This window comes from Embiotoca jacksoni, unplaced genomic scaffold (genome assembly GCF_022577435.1).
Source record: "Embiotoca jacksoni isolate LCO1_2020_lvr unplaced genomic scaffold, fEmbJac1.0.p SCAF_61, whole genome shotgun sequence".
Taxonomy (NCBI): Eukaryota; Metazoa; Chordata; class Actinopteri; family Embiotocidae; genus Embiotoca; species Embiotoca jacksoni.
In genome coordinates this window covers 440,522-458,473 of record NW_027185416.1, presented here as the reverse complement: position 1 = coordinate 458,473, position 17,952 = coordinate 440,522, and the positions used below count along the sequence as shown (strand labels likewise).

General features: G+C 43.5%; 2 protein-coding genes across 13 annotated transcripts in view; one reads left to right on the top strand and one right to left on the bottom strand.

The window, feature by feature from the left end:
- The window catches only part of rims1a (regulating synaptic membrane exocytosis 1a), a 109,265-nt gene extending 104,594 nt beyond the window's left edge, over positions 1-4,671 (bottom strand). For 10 of the 12 annotated variants that reach the window (XM_069174781.1, XM_069174784.1, XM_069174788.1 and 7 more), the window contains exons 1-2: positions 3,880-4,671; positions 234-308 (exon numbers count right to left, since the gene is read on the bottom strand). In XM_069174781.1, the coding sequence (XP_069030882.1) occupies positions 234-308; positions 3,880-4,040 (236 nt within the window). In that variant the 5' untranslated portion in view covers positions 4,041-4,671. The remainder of the gene's footprint in view (positions 1-233; positions 309-3,879) is intronic. The other 2 variants (XM_069174790.1, XM_069174791.1) reach the window with 1 other exon arrangement.
- Positions 4,672-7,899: 3,228 nt separating this feature from the next.
- Positions 7,900-17,560, top strand: asrgl1 (asparaginase and isoaspartyl peptidase 1). Its single transcript, XM_069174811.1, has 7 exons — positions 7,900-7,985; positions 9,425-9,620; positions 10,509-10,651; positions 10,962-11,116; positions 12,347-12,468; positions 15,616-15,726; positions 16,311-17,560. The coding sequence occupies exons 2-7, from the start codon at positions 9,434-9,436 to the stop codon at positions 16,523-16,525; spliced, it is 933 nt and encodes a 310-aa protein (XP_069030912.1). The 5' UTR covers positions 7,900-7,985; positions 9,425-9,433; the 3' UTR covers positions 16,526-17,560.
- The last annotated feature ends 392 nt before the right edge of the window (positions 17,561-17,952 follow it).

The following is a 17,952-nucleotide window of genomic DNA, read 5'->3' as shown; positions in this document are numbered from 1 at the left end:
TTTATGCTGTTTACTGTTGACTCATCCGAGGTGTAAAATACATTTCACAACAACACATGACTGTGAGGCTAAAAAACAGACTCTTGATTGGAGGCTGTTGTGAGTTAAAGTGACGTTAAAGTGACGCAAAAGCAAATATTAAGTCGGATTTTCAGCGCTTGGAGCCGCTTTTACGTTCCATTGGGACCGGGTTCTGCTGAGTCGGCTGATGAGTAACAACTGTTGACGCTCACCGGACGTCGTTTTGCTGCGGAGGTTTCCTCTGCCCGACCAGGTTCACCGTTCTCGCTTGGATAGGCTGCTCTTCTCTGAAACACACAGTTATAGAAAGATACAGTTAGGACGACACTTTGTTGTTACTTTATTTGGGTTCCTGTTAACTTTCTTGTACTTTGAATCTCTCCACCTACTACGAACAACATTTAGCAGACGGAATCCGGTGAGACAACCTCTTACAGAACCAACCTGCGGACCTTCAGCCATTACTTTGACCAAGTATGACAGACATCAGAACGAACGGCAAGAGACGACCATTACTCCAGACTGCAGCCAGCCCCTTTCGGCATCGATCGCGGGCCTTCGACGACAACAACATGCTTTCAACATGCCCGCTGACACGCTCACAGTGTGACTCAAAGACCGTCTCATCCATAAACATGAGCGGTGGGCTCTGATCAGTCTGATCACAGAGAGAATTCCCCGCCAACACCCACGCTGTCTGAAACGGAAGACGCTACCGTGGCTACCCCGCTCGCTCGGCATGAGGTCCTTTGACAGATCAGGAACGCGGAAATCTCTTCTCCTGACTGACTGAGTGATAATACAGTGGAGATGGAGGTAGGTTCGACATCTGTGGGTCACACTGGGAGAAAATACAGAATTCTTTGGGAATAGGGACTTACTGAAAATATTGTTTCTTGAGTTTGTTGTCAGTGTGTTTAACTCCTCCACTCATCATGAAGACTTTACATTTTTGAATGCACGCAAACAGTATCTATGTGAAATTTAACATGGCAATAAATCCAATTCTAACACATCAGGTTTCCATTTTCTTCGATATGGTATGAAACTAACTTCAAACGCGCTTCAGGTGTGTATTCAAACCCAGTGAGCATCAAATCTGCATCATTCTCGATCAGTGTATACGTCATCATTACATAATAATGCAGTTGAGGTGGAGGTTCATTTTAAAAAGTCTGCACTGTGTTTGCCAAAAATCATAATGTTTGAGTTGAATATTGTCTGATCATGAATAGAAGCCAACAGAAGTTGGTTTTGCTGCGAGGTAAAGCTCAAGCTATTTGTTATTAATATGAATGAACCGACCTGAGTGTTAGCATCAGCAACACCAATACTGACCCGATAACATCGATCCATCAACTATCAGTTCCACTCATTCATTCACTGCAGGCAATTTTTAGTCTGAGAGTAATTCCAGGGCTCAGTTTACCTTTCACAATATTCAGCTCCCAACAGAGCTCATGCAATATAGGAAGAAGTCGGCACTGGTGTTGTATTGGTCCTCTGTATCGGCACATTGAGGTATCAGAAATGGTATTGGGAGTTTACCCACACACTGATAATTCACTTCTACTTGATATCAGATAACACCATGGATATTATGAACGTACAGGACACACATGACCACACTATCTTCTACCTCATCTTGCATAACAGTGCACAAAGCACACACCACACACTAACAGTGGGAAACCTTTACAGTGTCTTACACACACACAGTATGCTATGCGGGGACACAGGTCATTCATTAGTATGAGAGAGTTCGGCTACATTTATACCTCCATTGCTCTTAATGAATACTGGGTGTAGAGTTTGTTGTCAGTGAGGAGGGCTATCCTACTGCACCTGTTAAACTGTCGAAAAAATACTCCTACTTTTACTATTTGTGGCGACTGTTACTTGTCTTAAAGGGATTTTCTTTTTCCCATTTACACTGCAGAAACGCTCATCGTAGATATTTTGTGATACTATTCTGATGTGTTCCCATGAATGCTTCAGCTTTCTACTCTTATACCTGAGATTTAGGTGTTAACAAGGTGCACAAGATTGTAGCAAAAGTTAACTGTTTCCTCACAATTTATACACCGTTACACCTACAGGAGGTTTGCATACATATGCTGTGATCCTGTACGCTTCGATAGGAAAGAAAACTGATGTGATTATATCCTAAAAAGCTCATAAGTGGAGTGCAATGTATCGGAGCCTCTCTGCATTACAACCCACACTACCCTACTCCTGCTCCACTCAGCATGCATGTATTAGTCAACCAGTGCAGCTTTTCATTGCAAACCCGATCGTATGGACACACACACACACACACACACACACACACACACACACACACACACACAAAGTCACACACATACACACACGCTCACTGCTTTGCTACGGCAATCTCCATCCACACAGTGGTGAGAGGAAACGGCGCTGAAGCCGATAGAGGTCTGGACATGTATGTGCTGACAGCCGGCCTTATTTGCAGCCGCCACACTGTGACATGACTGAATCCACGGCTCTTTAATACATTCCATGAAAATGATGCGTAGCCACTTAGAGCTGGATCCATGCATTGGACATTTCCTTCTTTAGATGCAATGAATCGATCTTCCGTTCCAGTGCTGGGCCATCAGTCCGCACAGAGGGCTTAAAATAGAACAGGGACGTAAAGCTTGAGGAGCGCCTCGCTTAGGTGGGTCGTTCTATCGTTCTATCTGCACATCTATGCGTGCAGCTTCTATGCAGGCCGTGCTGGAAAACCCAGAGAAAAGCATTGTTTCAACTTGATTTCTAGGTGCTGGAGGAAAAGAGGCAGGACGTGGGTTCATTTCTGCATCGATTGCACCAACAAATAAATCTGGAGGAGACTTTTCTCCTTGCATGTGAGCTGGTGTGTGGTACAGAGGGGCAGGATGTGGATGCACACTGTGAATATAAGTCACTCCTGATTCAAAATAACATTTTACACCGGCACCTTCTCCTCTCTCTGCTACAGGCCTACTGTTTCTATAACAGCCTGTGTGATGTCTGTTGCAAGAGCACTGGCCTACATACAGTGCATAAGGCTGGGAAAAGGCTCAACCGCACCCCAGAGCTGAGAACAGCAGCTGTTGAGATGGATGCTGCACAGATAAAAGCAAACAGGGGGGGGGGGTTACTTTTACTATACTCATAGGCAGGCTTCGCTGAGCCTGCTGCAATTTCCTGCTGCATCTATCAATGAGATATGTGAGGTAAAAGCAAAACATACTCTCCACCTGACTCAGCCACTGCTGGGAGTGATATTAAAGGGAGTTTTGAAGGGAATTTTGTCCTTATTTTCCATCTGAGTGGAGTGTGACGCTGGTGCTGATGGGGCATGGTGACACACCCCTTCACCCACCCACCCACCCACCATCCCCGCCTTCCTCCCTCCTGAGCTTGTTACACATGACCCCGCACCACCACACTCGCCGGCCTCTCTCTCAGGAGCAGTGCAAATCTATGAACTGGATATGAACCTACGGTCGGAACCGGCCCGTGCATGTTTCCTCTTTGCACAGAGCTCTAGTTGGGCCTGAAAGTGAGTTCTGTGTGGAGGGACCTGCAGGATGTCCACACACACACACACACACACACATGCATGCAGATACAGTGGAGAGGAGCGGAGGTCCTGATGTTGAAACATTTCATCCATAAGAGAGGACGGAGGTGGATGGACTTCTCCAGAATGGAAATATCCCAGGCCCAGTCTCTCTCTCATACTCTTTCTCTTTCTCTCTCTCTCTCTCACACACACACACACACACACACACACACACACACACACACACACACACATGCACACACACACACACACTATCTATCTTTTCCCTCTCTTACTTTAACATGGCCTCCTCCTTCTCCTCCTCCTCCCGCTGCCGAGCCAGCACTGCCATGATGATCTTCCTCTCCTCCTCCGTCAGATGGCTGAGGTCCGGCTCCGGGATGGCCGGGGCGACGGGTGGGCGCGGGCCGCCCCGAGGGCCCACCGAGGCGAACATCTTCCCCCCACCACCTTCCCTCCCCCCTCCTCCTCTTCCTCTTCCTCCTCCTCCTCCTCGCCTCGGTCGGGATCACGGATAGAAAACCCGCTGGCGGAGCCCACGGATCACGACATGGCCCACGGACAAAGCGGCGGTTGCGACTGATGCGGAGTTCCCATGGCGGTGGTGGGGGGCACCCAGGGCGGCGGCGGCGGCAGCGACGGCGGCGGCAGCAGCAGCGGTGTCGGTGCTAGCTGTGGTAGTAGTAGCGGTGACTGTGGCGGTAGCGCTTCGGTTCCCGGTTGCCGTTTTCAGCCTCTCCTTCTCCCTCTTGCTGCTCCGCTGTCTTCTCCCCCCACCCCCCTCCCACCGCCCGCCCGCCCGCCTCTCCCCTCCACCACCTCGGTTTTACGGGGAGCCCATATCTCCTGCGGTCGGTCGGGATGATGGCACACGGGAGGGGGATCTCGGTCCTTCCTTCGAGCCAGGCAGAGAGGGGGGTCCCTGAAGGCGGCTCGGGTCTCCGCTCGGTCCGGTGGGCTGGCTGTTTGGCTGCGGGGCGAGGCGGCGACTTCTTGTTTTCCAGCGTCGCCGCTGATGCTGATGCTGCTGTCAGGGAGACGGAACCGTCAATGGGACCGCAGCCCCTCAAGCGCGTTCACTTCTCTTGCGGCGGGAGCGCGCAGCCCTCATTTGAGAATGGGGGGCTCCACTCACCGTTAAGATGCGCGCTCACGGCGCCGATAGCACACATACAAAATAAAAGGTTCTTTAAAGGTTCATTTTAGGTTTTACTGTGGGACCGTAATATCGCTATAAAAAGGATCATTTATCCGGATACATCTACCCTCAATTTGTGCATTAATTTGAAAAGGTAAAAACCAACAAAAAATAGAAAATGTATGGATTTGGTTTAAAAGGTGTTTTACTGTGGTCTTTGCAGGTTTTTAAGAAAAAAAGATCCTAAAATCTGTTCAAATTCTACGTTTGCTATGTCTTTGATCTCAGCCATATTTGGGTTAAATTAATGTATTAAGTGGCTGAGGGGTGGGTGAACCAAATATTTTTGAAACATGAAAACCATACCGGAAGTTTGACCTTAAAAGAAATAGTTACCGAACTATTTTTGTTATTTTTAAGGAGGTAAACCTCTTAAATGTGCCAAAGAACATCACATCTATGACTTACTTTAAAGGGTCTTTTTCAAAGAGGGTGCAACTTCAGGGGGTCAACCCAAACTCAAAATGGAGCTTATTGATAATAAATTAACAGGTCAAAATAAATAATGTAAATTTTTATTTTCAAAAATCGAAAATTTGTCATCTTAATTAAACAATTAAAGCCATTCAGAGGGATGCTGTTACTTACATTATTGATTATGAGTTTCAATTACATTATTATCAATTGGTGCCTAAATTAATGGAACTGTAAGAAAAAAAATAAAGAATGGATTTCCATAATGTGGTGGTGTACTTATCCTAGAGTGAAAGAGTTAAGATTGAGCCCAAGTTTTTTCTGTCACTGGTTTAAGGTATCTAAAGTCTGTGATAAAGACAAAGTCAAAGACAAAAGTCTGCAGACCATACCTATGGAAAATAATTTTGTTTCCAGTGTGCCAAGGAGCAATAGAGCTAAAAAAAAAAAAAAAAAAGATAAAAAAAAAAAATTCAGTCAACAAAAAAGTAAATATGCAGTTTGAAAGGATAAAGTGACAACACAAAGACAATGATTTCAAATTGTTTGGAAATTAACCACAAAAAGAAATGACTGCACATGAAATAGATCCAAATAAAGTTAGAATATGAGAGAGAGTGATAAAGAACCATTTTGTAGTTGTGTGGAACCATTTGCAGTAAGAGTGTTTGGACTCTGCTCCTCCTCCTCTCTCCTACCAATCATTGCGTGTTAGAATGACGCGCTTCCCTCTTTTTTCTCCTTCCTCCTTTCACCCTCTCTCACTCCCTCTCTCTCTCTCCCTCTCTCCCCCTCTCTCTGTTTCTCTCTCTCTCTCTCTCTCTCTCTCTCTCTCTCTTCCCCTTTCTTTTCCCCCTCTCTCTCTCCATTACTTCCCTCTGTCCTTCCTCCTCATCCATCCTTTCAGCACACACACATACACACACACACATACACACACACACACACACACACACACACACACACACACACACACACACACACACACACACACACACACACACTCATTTCCTCAAGCTGAAAAACAATCTGAAGGGTGTCAGTGTGCAACATTTTAATTGTAGGCTGTGGTCTGGTGAGAGGTTCCCAAATGTAGAGATTAAGCCCCAGATGTGGAGCGTAAATCGCCCGAACGGTGTGAGACGAGATCATGTGTTACAGTAATCTAAATTTAGAAACAAATTTGTTTTAATGTTCTATTTCTAGCTGCAGATCCAGATTCGTTAAAAACTGATGAGCTACCGAAGACCATTGTTAACCGTGATTTGGTCTTGAAATGAACACTTTTATATACAACTTACAGTTTTATGTATTACTATGGCACATTTTATTGGACCTCTCAAGGACTCTACATACTGTGTTGTAAAGCATGCGAGGTCAGGTCCAACAATATCACTGTGAAAGCAGAGTGGAATGTAAAATCTACTGGTCTATAACACAGTTTGTATTTCAGCACCATGGTCAGCTCACTGAGCAGCCAGGACGCTTCCATCTCAGGGAAACATGCACTGAGAGGAGCCGTCGCTGTAGCATGTGGAGACAGGCATGACGCGGACGCCTTAGCCCAGAGCGTTTATCACTGTCATCTCATACCATAACCAAACCATCAAACAATTCCTTGATAATTACTGTGGGGCATTCGTCAACAAAAACTTGATTGAATTGTTCAACAGCTCTGGCCCAGGTGTTTACACACAATCATCTCTTTTAGAGCAGTTTTCATTCAGGTGTCAGACCTTTCAAGAAGGCATAGACCCCCCCCCCCTCTTCTCCCTTCACCCACACACACCTTTTTTTTATTCCCATTATAAAATATTTTCCGTGCAATGAATTGTGTAGTTTGTCATTGTTTATTAAATTATTTGTTTTAGAACATTTTAAAGTAGCAAAAACTGAGGCAGCTTTTTATTTTCATCGCAAAGCTGCAAGTCTGGTCATAATGTTGTTTTTTATTTAAATGGAACACAAAGTCTTGATTTTATTTAGAAACAAGGAAGGTTATAACATACCTGAATATAAAAACAATAAAAAAAATGTGTTTAATCAGCTAATAAAATATCTGTAAAGTGCATAATGTGTAATGTTAATTTAACTTGAACAAATTAGACAGTATCAACTTCATTGATATATTAACTTAAGAATTTACATGTTTTGACTTAATATAAAAAAATATACAGTATATATACGTCAAGTTAACATTGGATGTGTGTATGTGTCAAGTAAACATAAAGATTTTGAGTCATTTTGACAGTTTTGAGCATTGTGTACACTGAAAATTTGCTTCATGAGTCAACTGGCATTTGCAGTTTAAAATTCACATTTGGGTAATTTGTACTGGTTCAGTATGGCTTGTATTATGTAACCGAAACCAAATTTGATGTCATCATAAAAGCTTAACCTATATTTTACAATTAGACAATGTTTTTTTGTAAAGAATAATGGTGTGTGAATAAACAATATTGAAAATCTTATTATATTACATAACTGACATTCTTTAGTAAAAGCTACAAAAAGAGGCTACAAAGAGAAAATACAAATATAAAAAATGTGAATAGTCTTGCTTGTACAAAATATATTTCCTTTGTAAAGCTAATTTTAACAGTTAGTGTACAACCTTGCGTTTTTTGTCGGGATTCATATTTTATTTTGAAGGTGCTGTCGTCATATACCGGAAGTCCTTATTGCATAGTCCGAGTTTTGCGGCTTGTGTTTGATATGTCTGTGGATTTTTTGGTCAGCTAGAAACACCTCGTCTGTTTTGCTGACACGGTATGGTCGGTGTCTGTCGGTGTCTGTCGGTGTACACGTACTTCCGTTTTGCCTTTTTAATCTCGCTCTGAATATCTTGAAAGCTATAAAAGCTCCTAAACGTCGGTGGTCGTTAAGCTGCGGTCAGTCCTCGGGGAGTTCAGGGGCCCTGGGCATTTCCAGACAGCGAACAAGAGAGCACATCGTTGAGTTTTAAATTACAAGTCGAGTGACAGTTGATTGAATTACAGTAACCGACCGCGGATACATGGCGACACCACTGTCGCTTATATCAGCCTTGTCACAACGTGAATTGACCGTTTTCTCACGTTTTAACGGCTGGTTCAATCTGGACATTCACAACTCGCCAGTATTGATGTATTCTCAAATAAACCCTGCACGTGCAGCCACTTGTTATAAAGACGCTCGCGCAGCCATCGCAGGCTCTCTTCACTTCACCACCCGCGGCGCGCGAGAGCCGGCCCCAAGTTCCTGCTATTGTACAGCAAAATAGATCATATATCATATAGAATATAGAATATAGAATATAGAATCAGCATTTGCGTCAATTCCGAATGAACTTGGAACTTTTTTTTTTTTTTTAAATTCAGCATGAAATTTCTGTTAAATCAGAACAGTTTGTTTATCACTGAATGAGAAGTCTGTGTTTGTTATGGCTGATATTCTGCTGATATTTTAGTATTTCTTTTTTTAAATTGTTATTATTGTCTTTTTTTGCCACTTGAGTTGAATGTGTAGCGAGATGATCAAAAAAGCAGAGAAAAAAATGGGAGTAAATTCTTTTTCTGATACCAATATTCCTTATATAGACTATACACACTATATAAACACACATGTTTTTGTTATGATCCCTCAAATTTAATTATCAAAGACTTGTGACAAAGATGTTGGCCTAATGGAGGAAGTATATTTTTCAGTTTATTGTCCACACTGACATCAGTGCACCGTAAACACTGTAAATGGTCAACTTCACCGGGAATTTAATGGTTCTAAATGACTACCAAACAAACATAACTAGAATAATTTGTGATTCATCCCAAGCATTGTTCTTTGCATTATGTTCTGTAATATACATGTTGGCCGATATGCATCTGTGATAGGCACCCATGTCAATACTCAGACAGACAGCCTCTACTATGAAATGCAACGAAGGTCCCCTGGTCAGCAAAATCATGGATTTACTGAATAATATGTGATAATAAGTTAATATGAAAGACTCAATAGTTTTGTGCAGGATTCAGTTAGAGACATGTGAAGACATTTGTTTTCTTTATCTTTTGTCTCTAATGACTGTTGAACACAGTCACCAGGCATGTGACAGAAAAAAAAAAGCTTCATCTCGGAGTCCCAAGCAATGACACACAAACGAAAAGCCTGATTAGTATATATTTACAGACCACCTGTTTTTCTGCACTAGAAGATATGAAATGTCTTCTCAGGTGATTGACATGTTGCCGGTGGTGGTGGTCCACGGAGGGGCGGGGCACATCCCAAAGGAGCGGTCAGAGACGTCCACCTCGGGGGTGTGTTCAGCGGCGCAGGCGGGATATGCGGTCCTGCGGGGGGGAGGCAGCAGCATGGACGCGGTGGTGGAGGCTGTGACCCAGCTGGAGAACAATCCCTCCTTCAACGCAGGTGAAGTACAATAACACGGTATTTAAGCATGTGCAGTAGAATGTCTCTTTTTGTGTACTGGCAGATGTGGCCCGCACATCTACCAGTCTTGATATTGTTGCATGTCATTGTCTCCAGCACAAATTCAGTGTTTCCCAAACTGCAGCGAGGGGCCCTCACGGGAGGACGCGCAGCCCACGCAGCCATTAAAATATGGAATCAGTATAAATGGTCCATAAAATATAAACTTACTGACACCATCGTTGAAAACCGGACCTGTACACAAGAACTTTCCTGCTCAATATAACTTCAGACCCCTTTAATAACTTTTTGTCTAAAAGCGACTTCTGTGGTTGTAGTTTCAGTCTAGCAGTCATCAGCCAGACAGAAGTGCGAATAAGCTTTAACTGCACCTAAAGAACTAATCACGGCTAAACTTCTTCTTTGTTTTTGTTCTAAATGTGCAAAAATGTAAATTCAATTCAAATTCAATATTTGAATTTCTCTTTTTTTTCAAAGTTTGGAGGAGTGAGTTTGTCCGTGTCTCGATCTCTCTGTTCATGAAGGCCACAGTTTGTGCAACTGTTTAAAAAAAAAAAAAAGTCTTAAAGAACTTAAAGGTAGATAATAAAATAGTTGCTACTGCTAAAGCCACTGAGTCAGTTCCCTTTCATTTTTTTAAGTCTGAACAAACCAATAATATTCGTGCAGTTAAGCAGAATCTGGCTACTTTACATTGAAAACAGCCTGGAGGACTGGTTGGGAACTGAATAGAATAATATAAAACTAGAAATAAATCTTTTTTCATTTTCGATACTGTTAAGTTGCTGAATGTCACCTCTGTACAAAAAATATTCTCGTTGTCCGTTGACACAAGTCTGTCAAATCATTTCTCAAATCCTATTTCAGGTTGTGGGTCAGTGCTGAACGTGAAAGGAGACGTGGAGATGGATGCCATCGTGATGGAGGGGAGAACCCTGGGGAGCGGTGCAGTGTCTGCTGTACGCAACATAGCCAACCCTGTCCAGCTCGCAAGGCTGGTGATGGACAAGGTACGTATGCTGTGTGGTTGCACAGACTTAAAAAGGGTGATGAGTCATAAAACAACGCCCGACCCTGCATCACACTCCAGCGCTGACCGCAAAAAAAACGGTATGGATTCTCATAGACTTTAATGCAGAGCGCATCTTAATGCATTAAGTGCATGCACATACCGTTTTTTGTAAATGTAAATGTAAATGATGTAAACCAACAGAATTCGGCGTGTGAAGGAAGTACCAGCATGGCTGCCGTGGAGTTTGGATTTCTGACCTGGTTTCCAGATGTGTTTTACACGTGTGAACTTTGATCTTTTTCCTTCAGACCAGTCACGCGTGTCTGACAGCAGAGGGCGCCGGTCTGTTCGCCCGCTCCGTGGGCGTCCCCGAGGTCCCCCAGGAGTCCCTCATCACCGAGTACGCCCGCATGCGCTGGAGAAAGAACCTGGTGCCCGACGCCAACCCTGTGGAGTGCCAAATGTGAGACGCAAGACGGTTTTAAACTTATTAGCGTTTGTTCTGTTGCGTTAGAAAGGAATCTGCGTCTCCTGCTGCATGATGCACTTCTCTTCACTTTATCAATACTGTTCATTAAAAAGTCCCTGGTTGCTCCTGATGTTGCTCACGTGAAGAGATGTGAGTGCGCAGGAACTGTATTTACCAAAGGAGACATCCTCAGACAATCCGCTGTCATTTTAAGGAGACAACGGGACCTTTTGGGACACGAGGTGTGTTTACACCACAGAAACTTTACCCTGGGACCGGGAACTTTCTGCAGAGCTCTGTGTTTCCACTAGAGGCCCCGTGGTCTAGAAGGTCTTTCACTGACTGGACAAGCATTTCCCACGGCTACTGTTATACACGAGGGATTTTTAAAACCCTGCAAATGCAACCTGTCTTGTAGTTTGTGGCCGACTATAACCGGGATGGAGAAGCGCGAGAGAATTCACAAAGAGTGTACTGACAACAAAGTGCAGACTGTGATGGTTTTTGCAGAGGACAACATTCATTTGAGAGCACTGACCGTGAGCGGACTAATTGGGTTAACCTTCCCGGGGCTTTGGTCCTGCTGTAGAAATGATCACAGTGTGCTGGAGGAAGCTTTACCTCTGGGAGACCTGCTGGACATTAGTTCTTTGGAAAATTAAAGTTCACGGAGCTTCCTGGTAGTTCGAGCGAGCAGCGAGTCGAACGTTGTCCGCTCTCTGTCCAAACGTTCATGACCTCAGTCTGTCTCGTCCAATCAGGACGCTTCATGACTGAAGTAATGTTCGTTCATTCTACCTGGTCTGTGCTCGCCGCACATACACATCTGCAACTTATCTTCCTCTTCTTTACAGACGCCTGCTGTGTTAGCAAATACTTTCATCTTTTTTGCTATTGGGTTCATTCATTCAGATCTTTGTGTATCTCAGTGCCCAAATGTTTTGTGGTGAGTTTATGCTGAGCACACAAATCCACAGCGGTGACGTGGATCGCGCAGCAGGAGAACATTGAAAACATTCTACTGATGTTTTGAGTCTGGGTCATGGTTGGAATTCACCGTCACTGCTGTGAGTCTCAGCCGGCCACAGCTGCAAACCTCTCGCAGTGACTTTTACAGGCTGCAGGCTGCGACCACATACTCGTATAAAACCGGTCTTTTATTGCTCATTAGAATAATATTATGCCGTCCAGACATCATTCTACTGTTCTGTTTCCTTTCTGCAGGGGGAAGATGGGCACGGTCGGGGCGGTGGCCGTCGACAGCGAAGGCAACGTAGCCTGCGCCACCTCCACTGGTGGAATATTGAACAAGATGGAAGGTCGAGTGGGCGACACCCCCTTCATAGGTCAGACCTCACACCAGCAGTCTGGAATTACACACATTTTATAAAAGTATTTGTTTGGTCAAATGACAAAAAGAAAAGAAAAAAACAAGTCAGTTGGGAGGTTCTGGAATAATACTGATTATTCCCTGTCTTCACCAGTGTGTTGACCTTTGACCAGCAGCAGTTTGATATGTGGTTGGTTAGTGAACGAGCATGTACAGTTAATATTTGACTGAGCTCTGTGATTTCAAACAACAAAACTGCTCATTGTGTGAGCGTGTGTTGGATCTTTTGTACTTTGAGGAGAGAAAAAGAATCTTGTCAAAAAGACGCTCAGTTAACGACAAGTAGAACACCCGGCTTCATGTCAGAGGTAGACGGCACTGACAGACGGATATGAATCACCTCATGCTGCACGAGTAATGTGCCAGAAGGCAAATTTGTAATCTGAGAAAATAAGGATGCACAGTGGCTAAATCCTACTCCTGTTTGGTAAACAGCAACAAATGGATGTGGCCCGTCTAATCCGTCACTATCAGTAAATGAGTGTTCAGACCGGTGTGACTCAGAGGGCCGACTACAACCTCGCTCTCTGAAACACCGCAGAGTCAGCAAAAACTGGGCAGTGAAAAGTTGGAAACTTGAATTCAATGTGAAACAAACGTTTGAAAGCATTTAACTTGTCATTGGCTGCTTTTACAAACTGGAATCTCTATACTAATATATTGTTTTTTCGTGATTTTTATTTATATGAAATCTAGTTCTCCTATAATTATGGCATCATTGGATGCTAACAAAAGTATTTGGACAAGATAAAAATACAGTGTCAGTGTTTTTAGTTTTTTTGTATCATCTGTACTATACTGTATTTCAAGAGAATATTAGCATTAGCATGGATACTCTCCCATCCAGTGAAATAGATACATAATTACATCCGTGTATGAAAATAACACATAAAACAGATTAAAATATGTCTATGAGTCACAACATTTTACTTCATTTTACATTTAGTAGCAGAGAGGTTTCATGGTTGCCTTTTTTTATGAAAGCACCAAATTCTGTGAAAAGACTTTTAAGTTTCAGAAAACTACCACGTGTGTATGAATATACTGTATGTGGTCACGGTGTAAAACATTTGGAAGAAAATTTGGAAAGGCATCAAATAACATCAGCCAGTGCTCCCTTCCTCATACCGGCCTCATTCTGATGGAAATAAAATCACTGATGACTGCGGAAGCAGCGAAGCCTTGTGTTGTCGGTTGCTATGACAACTTACAAACATGGCACATGGTGTAAAGGTAACGGAGGAATCTCTCAGCCATAAACTGCATATTAGACCAGCGAGCAGAAGTTTAAATCACTCAGAGTCAAGGCAGTTTACAAGCTGTTAACTTTTACTGGTGGCTGTAATGATTAACCTCCCCCCCTCCCCCGCAGTGTGACCCCCCCCACCTATAAAAAACATGCATATCTGTACTTATGCGGGATATTGTGCCTAATAGTGTAAACCAAAAGCGGCGTCATGTTACAGTGCATCCGGAAAGTATTCACAGCGCTTCACTTATTCCACATTTTGTTGTTACAGCTTTATTCCGAAATGGATTCAATTCTTTTTTTTCCCTCAAAATTCTACACACAATACCCCATAATGACAAAGTGAAAATAGTTTGTTTAAAATTTTTGCAAATCTATTCAAAATAAAGAATGAAAATATAACACGTACATAAGTATTCACAGCCTTTGCTCAATACTTTGTTGAAGCACCTTTGGCAGAAATTACAGCCTCAAGTCTTTTTGAGTATGATGCTACAAGCTTGGCTCCTATTCTTCGGCAGTTTCTCCCGTTCTTCTTTGCAGGACCTCTCAAGCTCCATCAGGTTGGATGGGGAGTGTCGGTGCACAGCCATTTTCAGATCTCTCCAGAGATGTTCAATCGGGTTCAAGTCTGGGCTCTGGCTGGGCCACTCAAGAACATTCACAGAGTTGTCCCGAAGCCACTCCTTTGTTATCTCTGCTGTGTGCTTCGGGTCGTTGTCCTGTTGGAAGATGAACCTTCGCCCCAGTCTGAGGTCCAGAGCGCTCTGGAGAAGGTTTTCATCAAGGATGTCTCTGTACATTGCTGCATTCATCTTTCCTTCCATCCTGACTAGTCTCCCAGTTCCTGCCGCTGAAAAACATCCCCACAGCATGATGCTGCCACCACCATGCTCCACCGTAGAGATGGTATTGGCCAGGTGATGAGCGCTGCCTGGTTTCCTCCAAACATGACACTTGGCATTCAGGCCAAAGAGTTCAATCTTGTTTCATCAGACCAGAGAATTTAGTTTCTCATGGACTGAGAGTCCTTCAGGTGCCTTTTGATAAAGTCCAGGTGGGCTGTCGTGTGCCTTTTACTGAGGAGTGTCTTCCGTCTGGTCACTCTACCATACAGGCCTGCTTGGTGGAGTGCTGCAGAGATGGTTGTCCTTCTGGAAGGTTCTCCTCTCTTCACAGAGCAACGTTGGAGCTCTGTCAGAGTGACCATCGGGTTCTTGGTCACCTCCCTGACTAAGGCCCTTCTCCCCCGATCGCTCAGTTTGGCCAGGCGGCCGACTCTAGGAAGAGTCCTGGTGGTTCCAAACTTCTTCCATTTACGGATGATGGAGGCCACTGTGCTCATTGGGACCTTCAATGCTGCAGAAATGTTTCTGTACCCTTCCCCAGATCTGTGCCTCGATACAATCCTGTCTCAGAGGTCTACAGACAATTCTTTGGGCTTCATGGCTTGGTTTGTGCTCTGACATGTCCACTGTGGGACCTTATATAGACGGTGTGTGTCTTTCTAAATCATGTCCAATCAACTGAATTTACCAGGTGGACTCCAATCAAGTTGTAGAAACATCTCAAGGATGATCAGTGGAAACAGGATGCACCTGAGCTCAATTTTTAGTGTCATGGCAAGGGCTGTGAATACTTATGTACACGTGATTTTTTTTCATTTTTGATTTTTAATAGATTTGCAAAAATTTTAAAAAAATGTATTTCACGTTATCATTATGGGGTATTGTGTGTAGAATTTTGAGGGAAAAAAATGAATTGAATCCATTTTGGAATAAAGCTGTAACATAACAAAATGTGGAAAAAGTGAAGCGCTTTCCGGATGCACTGTATGTGTGTTGTGTGCTTCAGGGTGTGGAGGGTACGCTGACAACCAGGCGGGGGCTGTGTCAACCACGGGCCACGGAGAAGCCATCATGAAGGTTACACTGGCCAGACTCATCCTGTTCCACATGGAGCAAGGTAACCACACACACACACACACACACACACACACACACACACACACACACACACACACCAGACAACAAAACACATGGCCCTTTGAGTGGTGATAACTAAAACAAAGGTTCACTAGTGTATTTTACAATAAATCTCCCTCAGTGAGTTCAGGGAGAGTCTGTTTTAAAAGCACCTCCTGGATCCCAGCGAGCAAACAGAAAATACTCTCAATGAAAAACTGTCAGCCAACAAAAACAAAGCCAAGTGAGCCCTCCTGCCACAAATAGACAAGCTCAGTTAAATCTGGAGGTTAATCTGGCTCTTTAATAAAACCAGCAGCACGGGTTGGAAAGCTGTCGCTGTCTGGCCTGAACCTCCTTCTGAACCTCCTTCTGAACCTCCTTCTGAAACCGGGTGGAGTTTGTTCCTCAGTTAGCTGAAGAAAACTGGTGGCGCTGTGTGTCTTTAGTCTCTTCCCCCGTCAGTGAAACGCTTCCGATGGTGTTAAAGGGATGCAGAGATGATGGAGGCGTCCAGGTGGCGTTGGACTAACAGAGGTGACCGACCGTTACAGCGTCACCTCTTCTCTCTCTTTCTGGTCTCAGGTCAGTCAGCAGAGGCTGCCAGCGATTTAGGCCTGGCGCACATGAAGTCCAGAGTGGGGGGGCTCGGCGGGGTGGTGACGGTGGACCCCCAGGGCCACTGGGCCGCTCGCTTCTCCAGCCTGCAAATGGCGTGGGCCGCGGCCCAGACGGACACGCTGCACCACGGCCTGTACGCCGGAGAACACTTCACCCGGAGCATCGACGACCCTCACTGACAGAAAACACTCCTCCGGTGGGGTCAGAGTTTTTCACTTTGATATTTTGTACTGTTAGGATAAAAATCAAGAACATAAATAGTAGTAATACAATACAATATTTGTACTAATACAAAGTAAATAATATACAGATTAAAGTTGACTGATAGTCATTGTGGTGTTGATTGAATCTCAAACGTCGGGCTCTGGTGTGGAACGTTAACAACATTCTCCACTTCCTGGTCAGTGACCTTTAACCCCACCAATGTAGTGACCAGTTGATCTGGTGTTCACAGACAGTTAACGTCTTCTGTTTCCTTAAAACTGTAGTTACATCCTTCACTACTTCTACAGTAGACACAGTAGATATAAATACACCATCCTGAAAACTACTTCCACACAGCAGGTTTGAGCCGGTCCGGTGTTTTCATCTCTTGATATGATTGAATAGAACATTTCATTTGCCTGACATTTGTTTACACAGCAGCTCATTAATAATAACATCATTAATCTGTGAGTGGCTCAACAGACAAATTATCAACGATTTTGATGATGGTTTCAGTCATTTTCCAAAGAAACAAAATTACAAATATTTGCTGATTTTCTGGAATGAAAAAAGACGTTTTGACAATTTTTTTCAATTATTTTTGACATTTTATCAAATAAACAAATAATGGATGACAATAATCGTTAGTTGCTCCCCAACATAAAGTGGAAATGTTTTTCATTGTGATCTTCAAATGTGTTTTTCCAATTCTCACTATCAATTTATGTTTGTTGCCTTTTATATAAAAGGAGCGTTTCATGTATTTTTTTAACTGATGGCATTTTAAATGATTGTAAACGTCAGCAAACTTGATATAAGAAGTATTTGTAAACATGTTGTTTTATGAAGATGATCTGAACCTCCATTGTCGTAGAGACGAAGCGCTGACATCACACTCCCAGTTTGAACCAGTATTTGTGAAGTGCTGCTAATCAGGTGATGATTGTTAACGCTGCAGCTTTGTGTTAGGAAAACACTGATGACGACAATAAATGCCTTTAATCCCCGAACCGTATGCAGTTCATGCTTCATTTATCCTCAAACTCAAACTGTGTACAGAGGAGCACTCGTGTGTGATACGCCGACTGTGAGTGGTCGAGCCACAAGATGGCGCTGTCTCAATACAAAACAACACTGAAACGACTAACACTGGCACACGTAGAAGATGCTGACTGGCTTCTTTTAGGTCAAACACTTTCAGACTGGGAGCTACTTTGTTTTTCTTTTTCTTTTTCCTTTGTGTCAAAAATGACCAAATATCCAGATAGATGTGAATATGACTCAGTCACTGTTTTGTAATAGTATCTCGGTTGGAGACACGGAGTGGATGTAAAAATGTCTAAACAAATCATTTTCTTTATTAGTTTTATTATTTTGATAAGTTGATCATTTATTTTGATCC